Source organism: Eschrichtius robustus, chromosome 2, assembly GCF_028021215.1.
Source record: "Eschrichtius robustus isolate mEscRob2 chromosome 2, mEscRob2.pri, whole genome shotgun sequence".
In the NCBI taxonomy this organism is placed as follows: domain Eukaryota; kingdom Metazoa; phylum Chordata; class Mammalia; order Artiodactyla; family Eschrichtiidae; genus Eschrichtius; species Eschrichtius robustus.
The window spans coordinates 125,747,773-125,771,126 of record NC_090825.1 but is presented as its reverse complement, the minus strand read 5'-3'; the positions used below and the strand labels follow the sequence as shown (position 1 = coordinate 125,771,126).

General features: G+C 46.5%; 1 protein-coding gene and 1 long non-coding RNA gene across 3 annotated transcripts in view; one reads left to right on the top strand and one right to left on the bottom strand.

Annotated features, from left to right (window-relative positions):
• Window positions 1-9,235, top strand: part of LOC137759656 (uncharacterized) — a 63,525-nt gene extending 54,290 nt beyond the window's left edge. For both annotated transcript variants that reach the window (XR_011073123.1, XR_011073122.1), the window contains exons 8-10: window positions 2,311-2,365; window positions 7,729-7,794; window positions 8,946-9,235. This is a non-coding gene — a long non-coding RNA (uncharacterized lncRNA). The remainder of the gene's footprint in view (window positions 1-2,310; window positions 2,366-7,728; window positions 7,795-8,945) is intronic.
• The window catches only part of ABLIM3 (actin binding LIM protein family member 3), a 145,647-nt gene that overhangs the window by 14,603 nt on the left and 107,690 nt on the right, over window positions 1-23,354 (bottom strand). Inside the window, exons 11-15 of the mRNA XM_068536165.1 lie at window positions 19,500-19,655; window positions 17,265-17,394; window positions 15,107-15,154; window positions 12,665-12,799; window positions 11,016-11,080 (exon numbers count right to left, since the gene is read on the bottom strand). Of these exons, the coding sequence (XP_068392266.1) occupies window positions 11,016-11,080; window positions 12,665-12,799; window positions 15,107-15,154; window positions 17,265-17,394; window positions 19,500-19,655 (534 nt within the window). The remainder of the gene's footprint in view (window positions 1-11,015; window positions 11,081-12,664; window positions 12,800-15,106; window positions 15,155-17,264; window positions 17,395-19,499; window positions 19,656-23,354) is intronic.

Here is a 23,354-nt window from a genome sequence, read left to right as displayed (position 1 = left end):
AAGCCTTATTTGTGGTCTCTGCTTCCCCTCAGTGAGTCTTACAGATGCTAATAAAAACATTAGGATAATTAATGTTAATTAGGTTGATTAACAGGGAAGTAAACTGAAGAGAAAGTTTAGAGACTTCTTCCCAAAAAGGTGGAAATTTTAAAGGGACTTATCCCAAAAGGATAAAGAAATCTTTAGATGATTATTTAAAAATGGGATAAATAAAACAGATGTTAATGGGATTAAAACAAAGGTTTGATACAGCACTATGTAAGGTTGGATGGAACAAAGGGGCCCCCTGTAGGTCCCCAACATTAAAGGGCCCCAAACAAGTCCACTCTATTTACCCCACTTAAAAATATATATATATTTAGGGACTTCCCTGGTGGTCCAGTGGGTAAGACTCCGTGTTCCCAATGCAGGGGGCCCAGGTTCGATCCCTGGTTGGGGAACTAGATCCCACATGCATGCCACAACTAAGAGTCGGTGTGCTGCAACTAAGAAGCCCACATGCCACAACTAAAACCCAGCGCAGGCAAAATAAATAAATAAATATTTTAAAATATACATATATATTTACATGGCTGGAAGTAAATTACACTGAGATACCTGGCCAACAATTACTTGGGGCAACAGTTAGGCCGATTAATCAAGTAAAGGATTGACAAAAGGGCCTGAGTCCCTTGGCTCAACCCCTCACTGGGGACCCCAGAGCCTTTTATTAAAAATAGATAAAAGAGTCAGAGGATAAAAAGAAAGGAAGGCTTCTAGGACTCCTTGAAAGACCAAGGCTTGATGATTGGGTCCTACTGGAAGATAAAGGTAAAGGTATAAAAGTTGATAGAATTGAGATGAAAGTTTATAAAAATTGGTATACCTAAATGGGCTTTATATAAGATGGTTATTTCTCTTTTGTTTAATTATATTGTGTGATATACATGTTTCACTGGGGAATGCTTCATAAGACAGGGCGTATGAATCTGCCCCTCAGGAAATATTATTAAACATACAAAAGGAAACCAGTAGGGTTACCTGAGCCTGTATAATATAATGTAAAAACTGGGAGCAATATTCGGGGGCTAATAAAAATAATAATAGAGATTTTGCTCTGGGTCTCACCTGTGCACTCAGAAAAAGGGCCTTTGTTGAATGCCTTATGCAAGCTTTTGAAAGCATGATAAATTAAACCCTAAAATTCTAGAACATAGAACTCTTGAATTTTGGCTTAGTCAGAAATCTTCTCACTGATATAAAACAAATTAAACAAAGTACAGTTGGGCGAATCAATCTTTTAATATCATTTAGGCAGCAGACCAGTTTTTTTGAGAATTAAAAGCAACTGTCTTTGTTTTGCAAATCTCTACAAATAAGAAATGTAAATACAGCCCACATTGATCTGAGACTGAGCCTAATTAGCTCAATCAGGTAAAACCTGAAACCAAGGAGGAAAAAAAAAAAGCAAAAAAGTCCTTTTAAACTCAAACTGCTGGAAAGGCTCCCTCACCCCAAATCTAATTCATAGCCTCCTTAAGGGTTTATCAAGGATAAATACAAATCTTATAAGTCTTTTCCACAAATAGCAAAGCCTCAGTCATCTGAGCAAGCAAATTTAACTTATTCCAACTGTTATTTATAAACTCGTAAGTTTATACTGTAATACCTGATTCATACCTAAGTTTTTAAGGTGAAGCTATGAGATCTCTAGTTAGGTCTGTTTATATGTCTGTGTACACATTATACATATGAGATGTCTCTACCTCTGGAAAATACTGTCAAAGTTAAATTTATAAAAGAGTTCCATTTAATTGACTTAAAAGTAAGTGCTTACAAATTAATTACTTCTAAACATAAAAGAAACTGGCCAGGATGAATTTCAGGTTCATGTATCTAGGAAATATTCAATATTAAATTAATATCTGGTATTAAAGCTAGCTTCAGCTTGCCGGTTTAATCAGTCAATATAGACATATCTTACTTGGTACACCTTCAGTGTACCAAGGTTCCCTGAAGGTTGATAAAGGTCATGTTATTTCTGTTTCAGAGTTTGTCAGCAAAAATATTAACTTGATATGATGATATTTTCATAAATTATAAAGGAAAATAAGAGTTTTCAGGTGAACCCTTTAGGAATAATTATGCTTTGGGTATATTGATTTAAAACAGTTTCTCCAGATTTTTGGTAACTTAAAACTTTAGAGTTTTTCCTAGTTATTTCTAATTTAATTTTAATTTTATATTGGAGTCTAGATGATTTACAATGTTGTGTTAGTTTCAAGTATACAGCTAAATGATTCAATTATACATACATCTGTTCTTTTTCAGATTCTTTTCCCGAGAGGTTATTATAGAATATTGCGTAGATTCCCTGTGCTATACAGTAGGTCGTTTTTGATTATCTGTTTTATATATAATAGTGTGTATATGTTAATCCCAAACTCCTCATTTATCCCTCCCCCCCCCCCCCCCACGTTTCCCCTTTGGTAACCTAAGTTTATTTTCGAAGGCTGTGAGTCTGTTTCTCTTTGGTAAATAAGTTCATTTGTATCATTTTTTGGGGTTCCACATGTAAGTGATATCATATGATATTTGTATTTCTGTCTGACTTCACTTAGTATGATTATCTCTAGGTCCATCCATGTTGCTGCAAATGGCATTATTACATTTTTTTATGGCTAATATTCCATTGTAGATATGTACCACATCTTCATTATCCATTCCTATGTAGATGGACATTTAGGTTGCTTCCATGTCTTGGGTATCGTAAATAGTGCTGCAATGAAGATTGGGGTGCATGTATCTTTTCGAATTATGGTTTTCTCTGTATATATACCCAGGAGTGGGATTGCTGGATCATATGGTAGTTCTATTTTTAGTTTTTTAAGGAACCTCCATACTGTTCTCCATAACAGTTGTACCAATTTACATTCCCACCAACAGTGTACGAGGGTTCCCTTTTCTCCACATCCTCTCCAGCATTTATTGTTTGTAGACTTTTTGATGATGGCCATTCTGACTGGTGTGAGGTGATACCTCATGGTGGTTTTGATTTGCATTTCTCTGATAATTAGTGATGTTGAGCATCTTTTCATGTGCTTTTTGGCATCTGTATGTCTTCTTTGGAGAAATGTATATTTAGATCTTCTGCCCATATTTTGATTGCATTGTTTGTTTTTTTTTGATATAGAGCTGCATGAGCTGTTCGTATATTTTGGAGATTAATCCCTTGTCAGCCACTTGGTTTGCAAATATTTTCTTCCATTGTGTGGGTTGTCTTTTCATTTTGTTTATGGTTTCCTTTGCTGTGCAAAAGCTTTTAAGTTTAATTAGGTTCCACTTGTTTATTTTTGTTTTCATGTTCATTACTCCACGTGTTTGTGTTTTTTACAGGATTTTTCCCTGTAATTGGTTTCTAGTCTCATAGTGTTGTAGTCAGAAAAGATGCTTGATATGATTTCAATTTTCTTAAATTTGCTGAGGCTTGATTTCTGGCCCAGGATATGATCTATCCTGGAGAATGTTCCATGTGCACTTGAGAAGAAAATGTATTCTGCTGCTTTTGGATGGAATGTTCTATAAATATCAGTTAAGTCCATCTGATCTAATTTGTCATTTAAGGCCTGTGTTTCCTTATTGATCTTCTGTCTGGATGAGCTGTCCATTGATGTAAGTGGAGTGTTAAAATCCCTATTATTTTGTTACTGTCAATTTCTCCTTTTATGCCTGTTAGCATTTGCCTTATATATTGAAGTGCTCCTATGTTGGGTGCATATATATTTTCAGTTATTATATCTTCCTCTTGGATTGATTCATTGATCATTATGTAGCATACTTCTTTGTCTCTTGCAAGAGTCTTTATTTTAAAGTCTATTTCATCTGAGTATCACGACTTCAGCTTTCTTTTGATTTCTATTTGTATGGAATACCTTTTTCCATCCCCTCACTTTCAGTCTGTATGTGTCCTGAGGGCTGAAGTGGGTCTCTTGTAGACATATATATATGGGTCTTGTTTTTGTATCAGTTCAGCCAGCCTATGTCTTTTGGCTGGAGCATTTAATCCATTTACATTTAAGGTAACTACCGACATGTATGCTGTTACTGCCATTTTGTTAATTGTTTTGGGTTTTTTTTTTTTAACATCTTTATTGGAGTATAATTTCTTTACAATGGCGTGTTAGTTTCTGCTTTATACCAAAGCGAATCAGCTATACATATACATATATCCCCATATCTCCTCCCTCTTGCGTCTCCCTCCCACCCTCCCTATCCCACCCCTCTAGGTGGTCACAAAGCACTGAGCTGATCTATCTGTGCTATGTGGCTGCTTTTGGGTTTGTTTTTGTAGGTCTTTTTTCTTCCCTTCCTCTTTTGTTCTCTTTTGTGATTTGATGACTCTCTTTAGTGTTTTGTTTGGATTCCTTTTCCATTTTTGCTTGTATATCTATTGTAGATTTTTGGTTTGCAGTTCCCATGAGGTTTTTTTTTTCAAAAGGAATTCCTTTATTTTTTATTATTTATTTATTTATTTATTTTTGGCTGTGTTGGGTCTTCGTTTCTGTGTGAGGGCTTTCCCTAGTTGTGGCAAGCGGGGGCCACTCTTCATCACGGTTCGGCGGCCTCTCTTGTTGCGGAGCACAAGCTCCAGACGTGCAGGCTCAGTAGTTGTGGCTCACGGGCCTAGTTGCTCCGCGGCATGTGGGATCTTCCCAGACCAGGGCTCGAACCCGTGTCCCCTGCATTGGCAGGCAGATTCGCAACCACTGCGCCACCAGGGAAGCCCTCCCATGAGGTTTTGATATAGCAGTCTATATACATATACAAGATTTTTTAAGTGGCTGGTCTCTTAATTTGAAATGAATTTCCAATATCCTGCAATTGTACTCTCCTCAAGACTGCTGGTTTTGATATCATATTTGTGTGTGGCTGATTTCCTACCTTTAATGCATGTTTGCCTTTGTTGGTGGGTTTTCCCATTCCTAAGTTGCTTGTTTCTAGTTGTGGCCTTTTCTTTTCTGCCTAGAGAAGTTCCTTTAGCATTTGTTGTAAAGCTGGTTTCATGGTGCTGAATTCTCTTAGCTTTTGCTTCTCTGTAAAGCTTTTGATTTCTCCATCAAATCTGAATGGGAGCCTTGCTGGGTAGCGTAATCTTGGTTATAGGTTTTCCCCTTTCATCACTTTAAATGTATCATGCCACTCCCTTCTGGCCTGCAGAGTTTCTGCTGAAAAATCAGCTGTTAACCTTATGGGGATTCCCTTGTATGTTATTTGTTGCTTTTCCCTTGTTGTTTTTTCTATTTTCTCTTTGTCTTTAACTTTTGTCAGTTTGATTAATATGTGTCTTGGCGTGTTCCTCCTTGAGTTTATCCTGTATGGGACTCTTTGCACTTCCTGGACCTCATTGAGTGTTTCCTTTCCCATGTTAGGGAAGTTTTCAGTGATAATCTCTTCCAGTATTTTCTCAGGCACTTTCTCTCTCTCTTTCCCTTCTGGGACCCCTATAATGCGAATGTTCGTGCATTTAATGTTGTCCCAGAGGTGTCTGAGACTATCCTCATTTCTTTTCATTCTTTTTTCTTTATTCTGTTCCACGGCAATGATTTCAACCACTCTCTCTTCCACTTATTCATTCTCCTGCCTGCCTCGTTTATTCTGCTACCGATTCCTTCTTGTGTGTTTTTCATTTCAGTTATTGTATTGTTCATCTCTGTTTCTTTGTTCTTTAGATCTTCTAGCTCTTTTTTAAACATTTCTTGTATTCTCAGTCTGTGCCTCCATTCTTTTTCTGAGATCTTGGATCATCTTTACTATCATTACTCTGAATTCTTTTTCAGGTAGATTGCCTATCTCCACTTCACTTTGTTGTTCTTCTGGGTTTTTATCTTGTTCCTTTGTCTGGAACATATTTCTCTGCCGTCTCATTTTTTTCTAAATTTCTGTGTTTATGGTCTCCCTTCCACACGCTGCAAGATTGTATTTCCTCTTGCTTCTGGTGTCTGCCCCCTGGTGGGTGAGGTTGATCCAGGGGCTTGTGCAGGCTTCCTGGTGGGAGGGACTGGTGCCTGCCCCACTGGTGGGTGGATCTGGGTCTTGTCCCTCTGGTGGGCAGGGCCATGTCAAGGCGTATGTTTAGAGGTGGCTGTGAGCTCAGTACAACTTTAGGCAGCCTGTCTGTTGATTGGTGGGGCTGTGTCCCCTGCCCTGCTTGTTGTTTGGCCTGAGGTGTTCCAGCACTGGAGCCTACAGGCTGTTGGGTGGGACCAGGTCTCGGTGCCAAAATTGCACCCTCCCTGAGAACTCATGCCAATCAATATTCCCTGGGGCCTTTGCCGCCAGTGTCCTTGCCCCCACAGTGAGCCACAGCTGACCTCCACCTTCCCTGGAGACCCTCCAAGATCTGCAAGTAGGTCTAGTCCAGGCTCCTGTGGAGTCACTGCTTTGTGCTGGGTCCCTCCAAGAGTGGAATCTGTTTCCCCTCATCTGTGGAGCTCCTGCACTCAAGAACTGCTGGCCTTCAAAGCCAAATGCTCTGGGGGCTTCTCCTCCCGATGCCAGACCCTCAGGGTGGGGACCCTGACGTTGGGCTCAGAACTCTCACTCCTGTGGGAGAACCTCTGCAATACAATTATTTTCCAGTCTGTGGGTCACCCACCCAGCAGGCATGGGATTTGATTATATCGAAAAAGTGCCCCTCCTACCATCTCATTGTGGCCTCTTCTTTCTCTTTGGGTATAAAATACCTTTTCTGGTAGGTTCCAATCTTTTTTGTCAGTGGTTGTTCAGCAGTCAGTTGTGATTTTGGTGTTTTTGTGAGATGAGGTGAGCTCAAGTCCTTCTACTCCACCATCTTGTCCAGAATCGAGGTGCTTTTAGTTTGGATGCTTTCTGCCTCTTTCCTTAGTGTGTGCTGGCCATTATTCCTTTCAAATGGTGTGTGGATGTGTGGCGGCCTGTGCACACTCCTGGTATGGCAGGAGCAGCAATCGGTGCCTACTCACGGGTCTCCCAGCAGCAGCAGTGGCCCGTGTGCCCCCAGGCCAGTAGGGGCAGAGACTGTTGTCTGCCTCCGTGTCTCTTAGTAGCAGCGGTGGCCCACGCACTCCCGGGACAGCAGGGACAGCGACTGGAGCTTGCTCACGGCCTGTGCGTGCTCCCCGGACATTGGGTGGAGTGATTGGTACCTGCTCGTGGGTCTCTTAATGGTGGCGGTGGCCCACACACTCCCGAAATAGCAGGGACAGTGCTTGGTGGCTGCTTGCGGGTCTCGTATTTGCGGTGGTGGCCCGCACACTCCTGCGACAGCAGGGACAGCACTTGGCGCCTGATCACGGTTCTCTTATTGGTGGCAGCTGCCCGTGCCTGCCTCTGGAGCCCATGATGGCAGTGGTGGCTCGCACCTGCCCCTGGAGCTCACGTAGGTGGTGTCCTGTTGCCTGAGAACGTACGCACAGGGAAAGAATCTCCTATGGTGGTCCCACCCCTCTCCTTGCATGCCCCCCAGCAATGGTACCTTGCCTCTGTGGCGGCCCAGGCTTCTTCCTAGTGCACCCTCAGTTGCCACACTCCACCCTCTTCAGGCTGTCTCTGCATAGCCAATCCTGGCCCTCTCCCTGGCTCTGACCTCCAAAGCCCAGGCTTCAGCACCCAGCCCCTGCCCATGCAGGTGGACAAGGGTCTCAGGCTGGGGAGCACAGGGCGGCAGTACTGACCATCTGTGCAGGTCACTATCCGTTTTGCCTTCCACAGACTGGTTGCTGCACTCTCCTCCGAGGCTCTGAAGCTCCCCCTCTGTCCAGGCTGATCTCCCCACAGGTGAGCGAACCTCCCAGGACGTGGGAACCTTTCCTCTTTCACAGCTCCCTCCCTGCGGCGCAGGTCCTGTCCTGATTCCTTTCTGTCTTTCTTTTTCTTTTGTCTTATCTGGTTATGTGGAGGTTTTCTTGCCCTTTCAGAAGTCTGAGGCCAGTGTTTAGATTTTCTGTGCAAATTGTTCCACTTGTAGATGTATTTTTGATGTATCTGTGGGAAGAGGTGAGCTCCATGTCCTGTTCCTCTGCCATCCTGATTCCTCAGCCCTTGCTAAATTAATTTAAGTAATGGGAATCCACTGACTATCCAGGTCACTTCAAATAAGATAAAATACTCAAACATTATTTGCTAAACAGGTCTAAATTTACCTACTTTTGTCTCATTACAAGAAGGAAACTAAAGATGTTTGGGTTTACTAGACATATCTCTTGTACCACATTGAGGAAAGAAATTATGCTATGAGAAGATGTATGTTTCTAGAGGTTAAGTGATATGCCAATCAGGAATGCTGGTATGACAAACAGTTCACAATTACTTGCTACTTGTCAGTTTTCACTAGAGATTAACGTTTTTAAGGGTTAAAATTATAATATGTAATTAAAGCTACTAAAGATAATAAGGGAAACATTTCAGTATGCAAGGAAAGTAGGGTGTGTTTTTTTCAGCAAAAGAAGGTATGAAGAATGGAAGTGCATTTTGTTAAGTGGAAAGAATGATTTTGTCCTAGAGCTGGTTGTTTCTGGATGGAAAAATAAGGGACAGACTAACAAGAATAGAGAAAGTTGTGGAAGGTTTGTAAAAAGGGAGCCCTGAAAAGGACTTTTGTACTGTGGTCAGGCTGGGATTGGATTAAATTCAATTAGGTAAGTGGTTATTACTATTAAAAGTAGGCTGGTGCAAGACTGGATTTGGTTCCTCTCTCTGCTAAGAGAACAAAGTTATCTTGAAATACTGCTTTTGAAAACAGATTATGTGAGATTCTTTTTCTGTAAGTCATCTGTATTTGTTTTTGAAATCTTTTGTCACTTTAAGTGAATAAGTATTGTTTCACAGTGACCTATGATCCTATTTGACCAAGTGTTTTGAAACTTTTTGATATTTTTGACAAAGCTTCCCAAATAACAAATTCTAACTGAAGTTCTTTTGACTTCCAGCTAACTCTGGGATGCTTCAAAGAAACCCTGCGACATCTCAGAAAGAAATGTTAGACTAATTTAGGCTTACTTGAGAAGCACTGTCAAGTGATTGGAGATAAACCTTCTTAGGTTATATTGTATGGGTAAATGTCATTACTATAGATATTCCAAAATTTGTATGGAATTACTAAAAATCTGGTATGGCCTGGTTTAAGGTTATCAGTCATAATTCTAGGTGTTATCTTAGGATGTTGTATGTCACAGAAATATCCAAGTTTCCTGTCAGTTACATTATAATCAATCAGATCTTTAACCATGCCATTTTAAGTCCTGTTGTTTATACACAATCATTGTTTTACTCTGATGCTTTTATATATGAAGATCTTAGTGAAGATTCATAAAAAGGACTTTTGATAAATACAAGTTTCTGGTAACTTTTAGATCTTACTCCTGAACTGGGTAAGAAATTAAAAAACACTAATGGAAAACCTGACAACTTCATCTAGATGAACAGGAATGAATTGATGAATATGACTTATAATTTTATGACTTTTTTCTGAAATATACTGGTTTTTAATCTCTGTTTTCCAGAAAACCTTTCCTCTTACGCTAACTATGACCTTCAACAAGTTGATAAAGTATACCTTTGTAAACGAAGACAAAACATTTATCTTTTTCTCTCTACCTGATCCCTCCAGAATTTGGCTTCTCTAGCTGGCTCCCCTGTGGACTTGATGGCTTATTTTGACCAGATTACAACTAGTTATACTAATCAGTGTTTTAGTTTGTTCTCTCTTGGCATTTTCAAATTATTTATGCCTTGTGCCTCTCTCTGCTGCACTATCAGTTTATTAATGTTACTAGCTGTATTACTTATATCCTGTCTGTTTTATGAGATTATTATCTCTTACATTACCAAAGTGTAACCAAGCCTCCAGCAAAATTAATGATGTCTCGAGTTAGTTGATCATATACATAACTCTACGTAGAATAATTGTAATAGCGCAATTCTAGATCTGGGAAGAAGCAACAAGGGAAAACATTTCCTGGATCACAACAGACTAATAAGACAGGTGATCCAGAGAATTTTAGATTATCAACAGGGTCTAATCCAAAACAAATCAGCACATCGAGTGGCCTGTCAGCAGAATCTTCGCCTGATCAAGGGATGAGCCTTCCTAGCCCTGAGGGACAAAATTGGTCATGAAATGCCTCCCAAACATTGGTTGAATTTATGGCCAAGAGGAAGCACTGTGAGCAAAGAATGTCACCTGCCGTATCAGTAAACAAGCCATCAAGCCATCAACCTCTGCAGCCACCACCAATGGTGCAGCCTGAGGGGATTCAGGATGGAGAAAAACAGGATACTGGCCCTAGATAGTTAAGGTGCATATTAAAGGAATGATTTCAATGAGCCAAGGGCCTTGCATCTTCCCATACATAGAAAAGCACTAAATTCATTAACTGTAGATGTCTGTTTTTTCATTAATTAGCAGCAATCTTGTGATGTTCGACTTCCTGATTTTATTTTTGCAAAAACTCCTACATACTCCTGGCTCCTCCCTTACCTCTTTGGAACACTCTCTCAGACCTATCTGAGAGGCTGTCTCCTGGGCTTAGGTCCTCGGTATGTCTGCTGAATAAAACATAATTCTCAACTTTTAGGTTGTGCGGTTTTTTGTTTTTTTTTTCAGTCGACAGTTTCTGTGGTAGTTCTATGTGGTAACTTTTTGAGGGACCACAAACTCTTTTCAGCAGCTGCACCACCTTCCATCCCCACCAGTGATGCACAAGTCACTGGCATCCACTGACCACAACATGAGAAGAACCTGCTTGAGCATGAGGCCAATGCAGAGGCAATCCAGCATAAGAGCAGAGAGAGTGAATTTCCCTATGGCAGTTTGTTTAGCAGCTGGATCAAGTTGTACCTGCAGCTAATCCTACCAGTTGACTTTTCAGTTATGCCAAGTTTTGCATTTCTCTTTTCTATCATGAGTGAGTTTGAATTTGGTTTCTGTCCCTCACAAATGAAAAAATCCTCAGTAACATACCATCTAAGCATCTCATTCAGTGGTGTGGCCTGCTTACCTTGTGCATGCTGCGGTCAAAATCGTCCTCCTCTCCTCCAGATGAGAACCTTCTGGCTCGGGGCACTGCCAAAAGACAGCTAGGATCAGCTCCCGCCCATGCTCCCCACTCAGCCTGCTCAGGCGAGAGGGCGTGGGGGGGCAGTACAGCCTTGACAGGTGGGGCTTTCCTCTTGGCTCCACCACTTTCTAGCTGAGTGACCCCACACAAGTGCACTTTGGTGAACTGCCTCCACCATGGGCCTCCCTATACTGAGATGGCCAGCATCCCTTCCCATTCTTGGGCTGGAAAGTGCAGGTGAAGCTGACTGCCCAGACAGATCTAATAAACCTCAACGTTGGGACTTTTCCTGCGACTGGTAGGAGAAAAAGCCCTCTTTCTGCCAAGGATGGGGGGTAAGCCCGGACCTGCCAGAACTCGTCTTCCCATGGTAAGGGCAGAATCAGCCTGAGACTGGAGCCACCCAACCCACAGGACAGGTCAAGTCCTGATGATGTTCATCTACCTCTAGATCCAGCTATGCCTCAAAAACTTTCGGTCACATGACCCAGAAAAATCCCTGTTTTGGCTTAAGCCTTTTGGAGGTGGTTTTTCTTTTTTTTTGTTTCTTTTGTGTGTGTGTGTGTGTGACTGAAATAGTCTCATCCAAGATTCCCCCTCTTCCCCCCATGCCTGTTGGGTCTGGTCCCTCTTGCCTGTGCAGCCTCTGAACACTATCTCCCATGGGCACTGGTCACTGTCTACTTTGGGTTATAGTTGTGCTTGTGTCTTATCCCCTTTCTAAGTGGAGAATTCTTTGAGGGTGGCACAGGGTCATCTCTGAGCTCCCATGAAGCTTTGTTCAAAATGGACATTCATTACTAAAGGTAATGTGTTGAATCAAAGTGGCACTTACTGACAACTCCTCCCCATACTTAAAAGAAACAGCCTGGGATGTCTGATTAGGTGGGATGGCACCTTGAGGACCATTAGGACCCCTTGCCAGGGTGCCTGTGAGAGCCTTCCATCTCCCAACATCCTCTCTTTTCTGTTCTCCAAACCATTTTCCACCTACAGCCAAAGTGGTCTCTTAAAAACACAAATCTGATCCTGTCACCACTTTTAACAACTTCTTCCTATTTTGGATAAAGACCAAAATCCTGACCTCAACCCACAAGGCCCTGTGGGATCTGGCCTCTCATCCCCCACCCCCTCCCCTCCCTGAGCTCAAGGTTGAGCTGACAGCCAATCCTTTGCTCCAGTGGAGCCTACCCTCCCATCTTGGGTCTTTGCAGGTGCATTTCTACACTCTGCTGGCTTACCTGCTCCTCACCCTTCCTGTGGTAGCTGAGGCTCTGCATCTGAGCAGCTTTTGTCATCTTCCAGACTGGACAGCATGCCCCTACCATCAGCTCTTCTACCTCCTGTACCTCACCTGCTGTCCATCACCTCCCTCTCCAGTTGGGGCCGATGTCTCATACACAAGGGCAAGGACCTGATCTAGTTTGCTTCCTAGTATCTCCCTAGGGCCCATGGCTGCCCTTAGTACCTGTTTGCTGAATGAATAAATGAACTATCGTGTGAAGGAGTGGGCAACTGTCTGTGCTGGCCCTGTGTCCCTGGCGTAGGTGACGGGGCTCTGGTCCTGGCTCCCCTGTGATGGGTGATACCTTTAGGGGACCCATGGTAGGTCCAGTACTCAGACTCCGCAGCACAGTAGGGGTCTGGCGAGTAGGCTGGGCTGTACTTGGAGGCCTGGCTGATGTCTTCACTTGTTTTGCTCTTGGTTGCTGTCGACAAATCACCTGCAAAGGACCCAAAGAGAGAGCTTCAGGGAGGCAGAATGTCCTAGAAGAGGGTCCTGGACACACTCTCCCTTGTCTCAGCCAGGCTCCAGCCCTGGGGGTTGAGGCCACGTCCAGGCCAGCGTCTGGGACACGGAGCATCGGAGCTGGAAAAGCACTGAGGCCAAGCCTCTGATTTTACGGTTGGGAATCTGAACACCTGAGAGGGGAAGGGTCTTGCTCAGACCACATAGCAAGTTAGACCAGAACTGGATCAGACCCCAGCTCAGGGCTCCTCCTACCAATTCCACAGACTCTCCTAAGTGAACACTAAGGCCGTGGCTCCTTTAAGTAAGATTAGACAGGTCCCAGGTGAGTCCTTGCCCTTACTACGTTCCTCACCCTCTAGAAGCCAGCCTTGTTGTGGATTGGAGCCACGTCTTGGGTGGGATCGCCAAGCAGGGCCTGCTGCATGTTGAGCCAGGTCACCTTTCTCCTCATAGTGAAATGACAAATCCTGCTTGGGGGAGACTAGACGGCCTGAGGGAAGGAGCACTGGCCAGGGAGTCAGCAACGCTGGGTTCTGGTTCCAGTTCTGCCACTTAATTCAGCTGTAGCACTGGGCAAATCGTGCCCCTCTCCGCCTCAGTTTCCTTGTCTGTATCAGAACTGGTCTGCTGGCTGAGGCATCATCCAGCTCTAAGCTTCCTCCTGAAGTCCACAACACGGGGGTGACCATCAAACCCACTGTAGGCACAAAACCTTCCAGGGCAATGACTCTCATACCCAAGACTGGTGAGAAGCTGAAAAGGGCAGAGAGAGGGCTGGGGAAAGGAGATGGGGCCCCTGATCATTCCTTAGGAGGGAGAAGCTAAAGGGACAAGCCCTAGGCTCCGTGGAGCCAGAGCAGCAGAGGGTCCTGGGATGGCTCTCAGCCAGCCAGCAGCACTTGCTCCCAAAGCTTGCAAATCCTCTTTGATGTGGGTCCTGTGCAGCCCTTCCCACTCCAGCCGTTCTCATTCAGCCCTTTCATCCACCCTCTTATCTGCACAATCCACCTCCAGCCCAGACTCCTCCTGAGCCTGCTTTGGTGCTGCCCCTCAGGCCCACCTAGAAAATCCCACACAGTCCTGAGGGGCTTGGGACCTGGGGGCCTTTTCTGGATATAAAGTTAAACTACCTTTGTCAGGGTTGGTGCCTTTCTGTGGCCACTGGGGGTACATGGCGTGTCCTCCACAGCCACATGTAGATGTGCACTGCTCAGGACTCACCTGGACCCCAGCCCAGTCCGCTCTGAAGTCGAGGATGTTTGTCTAAACTGTCAGATCGTAAGCACCCAGAGCCACTATTTATACTTGTACCACCTCCTCCACCAGCTCAGTGAGTTTAGATCCCAGTACAGGGCTGCTTCTGCCTGTCTCCATGCTCATCCAATTCTGTGTTCCCCCTGTGATCCCATAGGTACCCATAGGTACCTAAGGGTGATACAGGGTGGCAGCTGTGCCTCTGCATCCTCAGAGGAAGGGGTGTGCTCATTCAACTGAGTGCTTTTGCAAGAATGAACAGGTCTCAGTGGTGGTTCCCATAGGGAGAACAGGTAGGAATCGTGAATGGAACTGGTTACAGGGCAGATTCGTAGGGCAAACTCTTTAGTATTTCTAATTAAGGAGGTCTAGGGCAGGGGAGGGGGCCAAGGTATCTGTTTTTTAAATAAATCTCTTGGGTGCAGTTGGCCCACAGACAGTTCTGTAAGAAACACTATATGGATGAATGAATGAAGGCACCCTCAGCTCCTTTCTCATCCGTATCCCCTCTCCAGGCCTCCATCTACTCTGAGGACATGGTGACTGAGAACAGTTTAGAGCAGTGGTTCCCAAGCTGGGCTGGGCATTAGAATCACCTGGAGAAACTGTAACAAATACAAAATTTGGATTCATTAAGTCTGGGGTGGGCCCAGGAATCTGTATGCATTCCACACGATTCTAACGAACGTCCAAGTGTGAGTACCAGCGCCTTGGAGTGTCACTCTCCCAGGGCATTTGACAAGGGTTTCTCGGACCATGGGCTTTAGGATAGCAGATAGCAGGGCAAGGGGGGTAGTGAGGAGATGGTGGGAAAGGATGTAGGGGATACAAGGCCTTCCTTGCCGTTTTGAAATGACACCAACCCCCTCCCCAAGGCCACCTTGAGTGACTGGGGGGCAGCCGACAAGAAGGACCAAGTTGCAGCCTTGTATGTGTCCCTCTGGTGGCCCTACAGAGCCATCTGCACAGATGATTAACTGCCCCTCCCCTTGCCTGGCCAAGCCCTCTCTGCCCCCGACCATACCATGCCGTTTGTAGATCGGGGGTTTCCGGTAGATGTTACTTTCTCCAGCTGCCAGTCAGACCGGGAAGGGACAGTGGGGAGGAGAGAGAAAGACAGGAGAAAAGGAGACGGCCAGTTGGTCAGTGGGTCCCAGAAGAGAGAGGTGGTTAGCAGCTTCTCCCAAGGCTCCCCCATCTTTCCCCCAGTGGACTTCCTCTTCCAAAGGTGAGCTTCCAACCTCATCCCATCAGGTTCCAAGAAAGGTGAGGGGAAAGGAATGGATGGATTCAAATGGGGCTGAGGCAGGGGCTTGGGGCTTGGATGGTGGGCATGCAGGCATAAGGCGGGCGCGTGCTCAGCAAGACCCCATGCGGGAAGGTGCCCACCCAGCAGCCATGCCTCATTCCACGTGGGCATCCCCAGAACCCCGCAGCCACAGTTCAGCACTCTCACCCCCTCCTCCCCAGTAGGCTGGATGGGACCTTTCTGGGGCAACTGAGAAAGGTGTAGATGAAACGGCAAGACCAACTCTTGGGGAAAAGTGAGTGGGGAGTGAAAACCTGAGCTAAGAGTTGGGAGACTGGGGTCTAGGCTCGGCTCTGCTGTAGCTCAGGGTGAGACTTTGTCCCAGGTCACCCAGCCCCTGCCTTCCCCTTACCTCCCATCACTTTCCCTCATGCTCACCACCTTCAGCCATGCTGGCCAGCTGCAGGCTCAGTGTTTCAGGGCCTTTGGACTTGCTGTTCCCTCTGCCCAGGATGTTTTTCCCTGGGGTCTCTTTTGGCTTCAATGTCACCTCCTCCAAGAAGCCCTCCCTGACCACCTCACATAGCCCAGCCTCCCCCACGCCGTCACTCTATCGCAGTGCCCTGTTTTATTATGTTTAGCACCTATATCTCCTGAAATTATCCTTTTACTTATTTGTTTACTCATTTATTAGCTCTCTCCCCACATTAGAACTTAAACACCCTGAAGGATCTGGGCTGGTTTGAACACAGTTGCACTTTCAGGACCCAGAACAGTGCCTGGCTGTCCAGAAGGAACAACACAGGCTCAAGGAAGCTAAGTAGCTGGTCTGAGGTCACAAGCTTATAAGCAGCAGAATCAAGGATTCAATCCCAAAAGCCCATGACCTTCAGCACAGTTACTGCCATGTCCCATCACAGCCCTTGGACATTCGAGGCACTTCCCTGGGCTGCTTCCTGGTGGTCCTAATCAAGGCTGGTTCTGTCTAGGGAGTGGGCTATGGCCAGTGGGCGTGTTGGAGCTGGAGGCCAGTTAGTGCGGGTGACTGGTTGGGGAGAGTCCCCAGCACCCAGTTTCTCCTCGGTGCCGGTGCAGGGCGCCCGGCGACACCACAGAGCATGCACCCATGCCAGGAATTCCGGGCTGGCAGCCTACCTGGGATGTGAAAGTGCTTGGGAGCCTGGTAAGAGGTCGGAGTGGAGGACCTCACATCTAACTGGCTATGGTATGGAGAGCTCCGGCCACTCTCGGGCCCTGGAGCACGCAGGCAGTGGTCCCCAGAGAGAGCAGAGGCACAGAAAAAACAGGCATTAATGCAGTGGCGGTGGTTACGGCAGCAGTGAGGCGATGACAGCAGGGATGGGGGCTGTGCTCTCATGCACCGGGTCTGCAGAAACAGGCTTGACCCTGTTGTCTTGCTTCACCCCAAAGTCAGATTTTGTGGGTTGTAAGAGTCAACAGCACTGAGCTTCAGGAAGGCATCTTTGCTCCTCTTAGCTCCCCACCTGGGCCCCTCCCTTAATTGCCCTGCCTGCTTCATCCCTAACCTCAGGGTGGCCCTCAGGCGAAGGCCAGGACACTGCCCCATTTCTGATCCTCTGGTTCTGCCCTCTGGATGGGACAGGACAAAGGATGAGGATGGAGACGTTTTCTTCCAGCCAGGACGGCTGGGATTCCTGCCACTCCCCTCCCCGCAGCAGCACGCCACCCACCTTCCTGCTGCATCTCAGTACCATGAACCCCTCTTCTTCCCCTGCCAGTGGCATCTGCAGGGACTCAGTGAGGCCTGGGTGGCCACGAGCCTCCAGAGGACCACGTTGTAATGGAGAAAACCCAGGGAAGCCCCATGCTGTCTCAGCAGCTGGGGACATCTAGGCACCGTGTTGTCCCCCCTGGCTCTTCCTGTCCCTTTGGGAGCTTCCCCCTTCCTTACCGGAGCGGTAATAGTGGTGAGGTGAGCGGGAGAAGGTGGGGGACATGCCCTGCCGGCCATAGGTGGGGGAGTCGATGTATCCCGGGCTGGAGGCCCGTCTCTGCCGGAGGTCCAGGTTCTCATAGATGTCCTGGGGGAGGAAGCAGGGCCATGAGCAAGATCTGCCATTAGGGGGGCCTATAGCCCAAGGGTCCAGCAGTCAGGTGGGGAAGTGACATGGAATCTGGGATCCCAGGGGCTGAAGCACGGTTTTGCCCTTCTGAATACAGAGACCCCCTCCCTGGGTTACATGCACAGCCCGAGGAAGGCTGCAGAGACTCTTCAGGGCCTTCACCCATCACTCACATGCCCTTGAATGGAACCCGTGGGTCAGGACCCTGGAATCCTGGCCAAGGATCACAGAAGCATCAGGGAGGCCATCTCTGGGTAGAAAGGTTCGCTCGCAGCCATCTCTACCCTTTAAGCCACTGCCACTTCCTCCAGGTCATGCTCCTAAGTCTCCCTGTCTCTGCTTGCATTGGGGGAGCACCTTCAGGGGCTTCAGGGGGTCGGGGGGAAATTGGGGGTCTGCTTGGTCAGCATAAAGGACACAATTATAGAAAAGGTCTCCTGGAACCAGTTTAATTACCTGGGAGTAGGGAGATAAGGTCCCCAGCGACTTGGAAGCGAAGTTTGAAGGCAGCCATGGAAGGAGTGAAAGGAGAGAGGAGGGCAAGAGGGAGGGACAGAGAGTGGTTACAGGGAGCAGAGAGAAGCCTGCAGCTGCCCCTTGTCCCCCACCCCAGAGAACAGCCTCAGCTTCCCAGAATATCAGCAGTGCTCGCGGGTGGGAGGAAACCTTGAGACTATGCTCTTTTTACAAATGGAAAAAAACACAGCCCAGAGACAGGATGAGATGGCTCGGGGCCCCTCAGGGAAGAAGCGGTAGGGGGCTTCACCTGGGCCCCGGGCTTCCCCACCGCAAGCTCAGAGCCGGTTCATGGCCCTTCCCTGTGCCTCTACCAACTCATGCCCTTCTGTGGCTCATAAGGACAGGACCCAGGGCAGGGCTCCCAAATGCAGGGCCAAGCAAGGGCCAGGCTGATGCCATCAATGCAGGAGTTGGGCCGGTGGTGGGGGGCAAGCTGGGGATGGAGGGCACCGCCTGCAGAGGGGATGGCGCTCAGCTCCAGGGCACCCAGGCCAGGCTGGACCGTCCATCCCATGCTAACACAGCTTCTTAAGTTTCCAAGACAAGGCAGAAGTGCAGACTCTTATGTGAAATCTCCTAATGTTTAAATGTTGACAACTAATTTACATTTTAAAAAGACACTCTGTGAGTGAAACAAAACAAATCTGGGGGCTCGCTGTGGCCTGGCTGTGGCCTATGGGCCCCAGTTTGCCATCTCTGGCTTCAGGAGAATCAGCTTCTTCCAAACGCTTGGTCCCCTTTTCCTGGTCCATTTCAGAGGCCAGAACTTAGAGAATCTCAGCATTGGGCTCTTAAACCAAATGGAACCCCATTCTCCTTAGACAGGAAGGGGACAGTGGTGAAGTGCGGATGAGGCCGGGGCTCCTTCTGAAGCTCCAAATGATCTCAGCTCAGGGGGCCTGGGGTGGGGTGAGAAACCTCCTGGGATGTAAACTGCCAGGAACTCCAGGGTAACAGCCACGCTGCCTTCTCCAGGGAACACTTTCTCTTGTCCAGCAACCATTTAATTATTTCAAAAGCCTTCTGACGTGGACTTTTTATAAGAGTGCCTCTTGCTCTGAGCGCAGGGGCTTAAGGCCAGGTGCAACACCCAGAGAACCTACCTAACTGGGGATTATAAACCTAAATGGCCACTGAGCACAGCTGGGGATGAGAGCCGTAGGCAATGTATAAAATCTCTCCACTGTAAGAGAAACAACAGCTCAGGTGTTAAGTGGTCACAGGTTCTTGGCTTTTATGTTGGGATTCTCAGAGAGTAGCGGGGATCGGGGAGAACTGGGGAGCCCATGGCCTGCCTATAGAGGGAGCTGCTCCCCATCTCTAGGTGGTGGAAACACTGGTATAGTGTTGCCAGCTCCGGTTTTTCAAGAGAAGCCAGATTTTGGATGAAATCACTTGATTTTTAAGTGTTGACTATAAATACCAGTTTAAAAGAGTCTGGGGCCAACACTATGGAGGCTGAAGTCTCTGTGATGCAGGGGCCTGGGGACCCTGAGGGCCCTCCTCTCCTCCAATAGCCCCAGAGAGAGGGCGAGATGCCATACCTCTCCATAGCCACACCTCTCCAGCATCTCGTCGGACGTGTATCTGGAATGAGGCTCGTAGGAAATGACGTCGGGGCGTTGTACCTCGTAGATGGACTTAACCTTGGGGAGAGCTGCCAGGTCTTTGTAATTAAGGATCTCATTATCCACTTTAGCCTGAGGAAGAGGGAAATGGACAGGAAAGAAGCAGAAAGATAAGTGGGAAAGGGGAGAGGAAACAAAAGCCAGGCACAGAGGGGGATGAGCTGCTCCAGTTAGGATGGAAGACTCGCAGAATGTGGGAATAAGACAGGTCATTCATTCCACCTGGGCTCACACTGACACCACATTGACAGAACATATGTGTGAGGTCCTGTGCTGTATAGGAATGATCTCCTCTAAATGTCAGGATGCCTCTGTGAAGTAAGTGTCAATATTATTCTTATTTTTTAGAACAAAAAATTTCAAAATTTGTGTGGAAACACAAAAGACCCCAAATTATGAGACCCCAAAATATGCCAAAACAATTATGAGAAATAAAAATGGAGCTGGAGGAATCAGCCTCCCTGACTTCAGACTATACTACAAAGCTACAGTCATCAAAACAGTATGGTACTGGCACAAAGACAGAAATATAGATCAACGGGACAGGAGAGAAATGCCAGAAATAAACCCACACACCTATGGTCAATTAATCTATTGACAAAGGAGGCAAGAATATACAATGGAGAAAAGACAGTCTCTTCAATGAGTGGTGCTGGGAAAACTGGACACCTACATGTAAAAGAATGAAATTCAAAAGAATCTAAATATACATTTCTCCAAAGAAGACATACAGGTGGCCAAAAAGCACATGAAAAGGTGCTCAACATCACTAATTATTAGAGAAATGCAAATCAAAACTGTAATGAGGTGTCACCTCACACCAGTCAGAATGGCCATCATCAAAAAGTCTACAAACAATAAATGCTGGAGAGGGTGTGGAGAGAAGGGAACCCTCTTGCACTGTTGGTGGGAATGTAAATTGGTACAGCCACTATGGAGAACAGTATGGAGGTTCCTCAGAAAACTAAAAATAGAACTACCATATGATCCAGCAATCCTACTCCTGAGCATATATCTGCAGAAAACCATAATTCGAAAAGATACATGCACCCCAATGTTCATAGCAGCACTATTTACAATAGCCAAGACATGGAAGCAACCTAAATGTCCATCGACAGAGGAATGGATAAAGAAGACGTGGTACATATATACAATGGAATTATTACTCAGCCATGAAAAAGAGTGAAATAATGCTATTTGCAGCAACATGGATGGACCTGGAGATTGTCATGCTGGGTGAAGTAAGTCAGATAGAGAAAGACAAATATCATATGATATCACTTATATTTGGAATCTAGAAGGATGATACAGATGAGTTTATTTGCAGAATAGAAACGGACTCACAGACTTCGAAAGCAGACTTATGGTTGCCAAGAGGGAAAGGTGGGAGCGGGGAGGAACAGGCAGGGAGTTTGGGATTGACATATACACACTACTATACATGGAATGGATAGTCAACAGGGACCTGCTGTACAGCACAGGGAACTCTACTCAATATTCTGTAATAACCTATATGGGAAAAGAATCTGAAAAAGGATGGATATATGTGTATGTACAGCTAAGTCACTTTAGCTGACTTAGCTACAGTACACCTGTACACCTGAAGCTGACACAACATTGTAAATCAACTATACTCCAACATAAAATAAAAAGTAAATTAAAAAAATATGATTCCTATTTTTCAGATGAGGAAATTGAGGCTCAAAAGATTCTGCAACTTGTACCACTTAGCCCGTAGGGCTGAATCCAGCCTTCCAAACCCCACACAGTGAGGGCATCTTCATTCACAGCATCCTTGAAGAAGATGATGAAGATTGTAAAGACAGAATTAATCATGGCAGTAAAACACTAGCTAACACTTGATGACCACTTATTATGAGCCAGACTCCATCCTAAGTCCTTTATATGGTTTAACTCAGTTAATCCATACAACCACCAACTCTAATAGTACATACTAATATTATCCTCATTTTTGCACAAGGAAACAGGCACAGAGAAATCAGTGAACTCGCCCAAGGTCACAGCTAATAAGTAGCTGTACCAGAATTCAAACCCAGGCAGTCTAGCCTGGGAGCCTGCCCCCTCCACTGGCCTCTTCTGGCTTCCCAGGATGGCGAATTCACCGTCTTAACAACTGGCAGAGGGCTGCACTCAGAGAGCTGCTCCTCACATCGAACTGAAGCGAGCCTCTACCTACCACCTGCCTTGGCCTGAGTTCAACCCTCTAGGACCACAAGGACTTAGCTTCCCCCGCTCGGGACAGCCCCCGTCTCGTGGCTCCTGAAGCCACATCCTTTCCACGTCTGCGTCCTCCAGCCATTCCCTCTGTTTCTGGTCACCCGGTTTCTGCTACGGTCAGTCAGGATCTGTCCCCCAAAACCACTGTGGCTTACAAGGTCCTGAGATGAGGTAGATTAAGAGAGAATCCATGGAGACTGTGTTATCCTATAACGTTCTCCCAGTGTCTGGGGGGACAGGTAAGTCTCAGGGCCAAGATTGCCATAGAGAGAGCAACTTTGATAAAGACCTTGGGACTGCTGATGTTTTAAACACTTCCCAAGGCCCTTCCGCTCCTTCATCCCCATCCCATCCCACTGCTGTCTGGGCACCGTGCTGTTCATTGTCTGCTCACCCGAGACCCACTGCCCACTCCTCCTGGCCCTGGTCTGAGCTCTGAGGTCCCACGGACTGTGTCACAGGCTCCCTGGCTTTCAGCTGGGTTTGGCTAATGAGAGGCAACTGCAGGCTGAGGCTGAGTGGAGAGAGGGGCTGTGTACATGTCTCCCTTGCACCCGCCCTGCCCGGCTGTGATGGACTTGGCTCCTGTCCCGGCTGCTCTGCCACAGCTGCAGCTCTGGCCAGCCCTTCCCTTTAGGCTTAGGGTGGTGACAGCCTCCTGCTGTTGCTGACTCTGGATGCCACACTAGGTCTTGTGGGTCCCCTGACCCTGCCCACAGTTCTGTACACACTCCCTCCACACTTAAACCCTTTGAGGTGTGCCATCTCATTTCTGCTAGAGACTGCCCAGGCCAGACACCCACAACTGTACCAATTTGGCAGGGTGTGGGCAGAGGGAACCTTATTAGGAGAGCCCACTTGCTGAATTAACTGCTGCCTTTTATCCCGGGATGTTAGATTTTGACCTTGAGAGCTCGTGGCATCTTACAAACTTGTCAACATTTATCTGGGCACTTTACTCCAAACCTCAAAAATACTAAATTTATATTTCTTCCTATAGCTTCCTTGTTTACTGGGTTATAAATGAGCCTTAGGTCTGGAGGCACAGTGATGGAACAGAGGCATCCTAACATAAGTAGCCAGGAAGGAAGGAAGAGAACACATTGGGCTGGAGACGATTCTAGCAGTCAGTGGGGAGTGGAGCAAAGTTTGAAAGAACCTGCCCCCTCCAGGTTCACTGATCATTCTATTTTAATACCAAACCTCCATATTTATGAACACTGAACCAATACTGGATCTTTCTGCCTGTTACTAAGTGTCCCAAAAGTGGATGGATGGATTCTTCCCTGAAGTTGGAAACCATGTGTGGAATGGTCTGACTTAAAACATGGCTCACACGACAAGGGCAGTCATTCCCCAGAGCAGCTGGAGGTGACAGCAGGAGAATACGGGAGGGGAGACACAGGCCAATGCTGGGATATGCCAGGGGTAACTGGTCTCAGTGGATAAGCCCCCATTTGAAGGGCACAATGGCAGGTGTCTCCAGCTGCTGCTGTCCATCTGTAGTGGGGCTGCTTCGCACAGGGGCAACTC